Genomic DNA, 3,422 nt, shown 5'->3' on the forward strand with positions numbered 1-3,422 from the left:
TTTTGCACAATTCACAGCGCTTACCAGAGCACATACCCTCCCCAGTGTCTATCACCCAGTCACCCCATCCCTCCCACCCCACCCCCCATTCCAGCAACCCTCAGTTTGTTTCCTGCGATTAAGAATTCCTCATATCAGTGAGGTCATATCATACCCTTTGCTCATTTTTAATTGGGCTGTTTATTATTGAGCTTTGGGACTTCTTTATATATTCTGGATACAATCCCTTTATCAGATGTGTGATTGCCAAGTTGTTCTCTTAACAGCATCCTGTACGGACTCTTAGCTGCAAACCCCAATCACTCCCTTAATTCTCCCATCTGTCTATAAAGGGCAGTGACACCCTATTCCCCAAGAAGCAAACAGGTTTGGAGAAGGCGAGGCCCCATGACCTGTTGGTGGCATAGTAAATATCTGAACTCCAAACTCCAGACTCTACCCGCAGGCTCCATCTCCTCTTGGCGATTGGGGGCTGCCATGAGCCTCATCTCCCTGGAAACTCTGAGTGTCTCTAAGGACACAGAACCCCCACTGCGTCCTGAGGCCGAAAGAGCAGGAATGAATCAGCCAAACCATTGTGCTTCTTTCACAACAGATTTATTTGCTGAACCTTCATGCTGAGTCTTGATAAACATGCAAGAGGATGAATTCGGATCCTCAGGACCCACCAGGCTCCCAGGTGTCACCAGATCAAGGCACTTTCCCAACAGCTGGGCAATACTGGGATCCTGCTGGCCCCATGCTGATCTTGATGCAGCTGTAGGCTGTTGCTCTGTCCCGCATCCCACCCACCCCCCTGGGGGCAGAGGACAGGTCTAAGCCGGCCCCGTCTGGGCCCAAACCCCACCTGAGACTGGCCACACTCGGGTGTCCTGGTAACACAGCCTGAGATGAATCAGGTGGCTGGTGGGGGGGGGGTAGATGGGGGGTTCAGCTACCATTCCCCTCACTCACCCTAAAGCACGTTCCAGGCCCGCCCAGCAGTGGCACAAGGCTAGGCACAGACTCCTCTGAAAGACTGAATGAGCGGTGGAGGATGCCAGCATGAGGGAGGCCCGAAGCTTCTAGGGCCTGACAGCAAGTGTTCGGAGGCCCTTGATGGAGCTGGATCTTGGCACCCCTGCCCAGCCAGCTGCATTTCTTTGGTTTAGGGGCGGCCTGAAGCTAAAGATCAGAACAAGCCTTCCCCACTCCCCAAGCTCTCAAGACTGAGCCAGATGTGTCTACTGAAGGCCCCCTGTGTGCCAGGTAACTTGTGGGGGTTCTCTGATCCACAAACACAAATAATCTAAAATGCAAAGCCGTTCTCAAGCACGATGAACATCCGTCAAGGCCTCCCCTCCCGACTGCACGGTGCTTAAGAGTTTATAAAGCTGGTTGACATCCAGTCGCACACCAGCACCTCCATGCGGAGGTGGCCTGGGGGGTCTCCACTATACAGACGGGGAATGCAAGGCTCGGAGGAGGCAGCTTGCCCAGTGCCATCCGGAAGGAGTGGGCACGAAGAGATGGAAGTCCCAGCGGCTGCCTTGTAGCAGACACTTAGGAATTGTCCGTCAAATTCATGAGTCTCAACCTGAAGTTCTTTTCGGAGTCAAGATGTAATTTTAGAGAGGAAATAGTAGAACCAAAAATATAACTGCTAGGGTTTCTGGCTGGGGCCACTGCCCAAATAAAGCGGTGTTGCTATGGTGGCCTGGCAGAAAGAGAGAGGGACCCCTCCATTCCTACCAATGCCCCTCACCCCCATATCTCATTTAACCCCCCCGACATGGCCCCGGTTTGCAGACTGGGAAGTTGAGGCCCGGAAAGGGAAGCGCTGAGCCCAGGATGCCCCTGCACCAGCTCTGAGGGTCCTGGGTCCGGGTCCTCTCCCTGGTACCCCTCAAGGCCTCTGGGCCATCCACTAATCTGCCTTCTTGGTCTTCTTCTTCCTGGAGCCCTCACTCAGCTCCTCCTTGGACTTAGCAGGCAGGGCTGAGTGTGGCGAGCCAGGCCCACCGCTGCCATGGGACCCGCCATGGGACCCACCGTGGTTGTCATGGTGATGGTTGCCCCCCCAGGTGGTCCCAAACAGCACAGGGCAGATGTAGCCTTCCAGAACATCAAAAGGGGAGCTGTGGGAGTGAGTGGCCGTCAGGAACACCTGAGGTGGGGTAACAGAGGGACGGGGAGACAGTGAGAGAGATAGAGGGAGACCGAGGCAGAAAGCAAGGTGGGGGGCAGGGGGAAGGAAGAGGGGAGAGGTCAGCCAGGTCAAGGTCAGAGGTAGCCCAGGCCCATCCCTCTGGCTTTATGCACCCCCAGGAGGGTGACCAACTGTCCCAGGTTTCCTGAGATACAGGACTTCTGGTGCTGAAACTCCAGATGGCATGGGGCACATGGGGACAGTTGATCTCCCCCCTCACCTCAGGGGCCCCCCAACACCTGGGCTCAGAGAGGAACAGTGCTTGGCCTGGGGTGGCTCATTCCCTTCCCCCTTTCAGTGACCAATGGGTCCCCTCCCAGGGAGCCAGCAGCAGAGCTCCCCAGATCCAGGAGGAGGACAGTGTGGCTCCTGAAGACCCCTCCTGGGTGAGCTAACCCCAGCTCAAGGCCTCAGGATCAGACCAGCACCATTCCTGATCCAGCCTGAGTCCCTGGTGTCCTAAGTGTGCCTTCTTGGGTCTTGTCCCTCAGCTCTCCACCACCAAGGCACGAGGCCCCAATTCTCCAAACAGACTCCATGCACTCCTGCCTCACTCTCGGCCTTTGCCCAGGCTGGGCCCTCCACCCAGAAGGCCGTATTCTCTTACCCCGTCCCCACCGGCTGGACACTCCTCTTATCAGAACTTCCTCCCATGCACAGACCTACTGGGACCCCCTTCCCCAGTCCCCTGCCTTAGGGCTGTCCTTCCTGGGACACAAGACTGCAAATCCAAGCTCCCAGCCTGGAAAGTGTGGGTTGGTGGTGTGGGTCAGGGCAGGAAGACTTACCTTACAGGAGACCATGAACATGGTGAAGATGAAGATGAGGCTGGCTTTGGATACCGGGAGCCAGCGGGTCTGCTGGAGGGTGAAGAGTATGGCTCCGTACAGGCTGGCCTTCGTGGGGCTGGAGGGGGCAGTCTCTATTACCACGTGGCGCCACGTAGCTCCGGCCTTTTTTCCCTCTGGCCCAGACCCCTTCTCTGCCTGCCCACTGCCGGCCCCAGCTCCTATCCCAGCTTCTCCTGAGTGGGAGGTGGGAAGATGCCTGCATGGCATAGACAAGGTGGGGTCTCCCTGCACAGTAAAGGGTTAACTTGGCCCAAAGAGAGGTGTGGCTTTCCCCCCCTGGCTCCTGGGAGGTATCCTTTAAGCCTTGGAAATGTCCTGCCTGATAGGAGTGTCTTTGTTCACTTGGGGACTTTGGGTCATACCAGTTAGGAACGATGTGATTT

At 56.4% G+C, this 3,422-nt stretch overlaps 1 protein-coding gene across 1 annotated transcript in view; it reads right to left on the reverse strand.

Moving 5' to 3' along the window:
- Positions 1–580: 580 nt before the first annotated feature.
- The window catches only part of TMEM38A (transmembrane protein 38A), a 20,854-nt gene continuing 18,012 nt past the window's right edge, over positions 581–3,422 (reverse strand). Inside the window, exons 5-6 of the mRNA XM_034996783.1 lie at positions 2,977–3,094; positions 581–2,146 (exon numbers count right to left, since the gene is read on the reverse strand). Coding sequence (XP_034852674.1) covers positions 1,907–2,146; positions 2,977–3,094 — 358 coding nt within the window. The 3' untranslated portion in view covers positions 581–1,906. The remainder of the gene's footprint in view (positions 2,147–2,976; positions 3,095–3,422) is intronic.

This window comes from Mirounga leonina, unplaced genomic scaffold (assembly GCF_011800145.1).
Source record: "Mirounga leonina isolate KUSES-001 unplaced genomic scaffold, KU_Mleo_1.0 Mir_94, whole genome shotgun sequence".
Lineage (NCBI taxonomy): Eukaryota > Metazoa > Chordata > Mammalia > Carnivora > Phocidae > Mirounga > Mirounga leonina.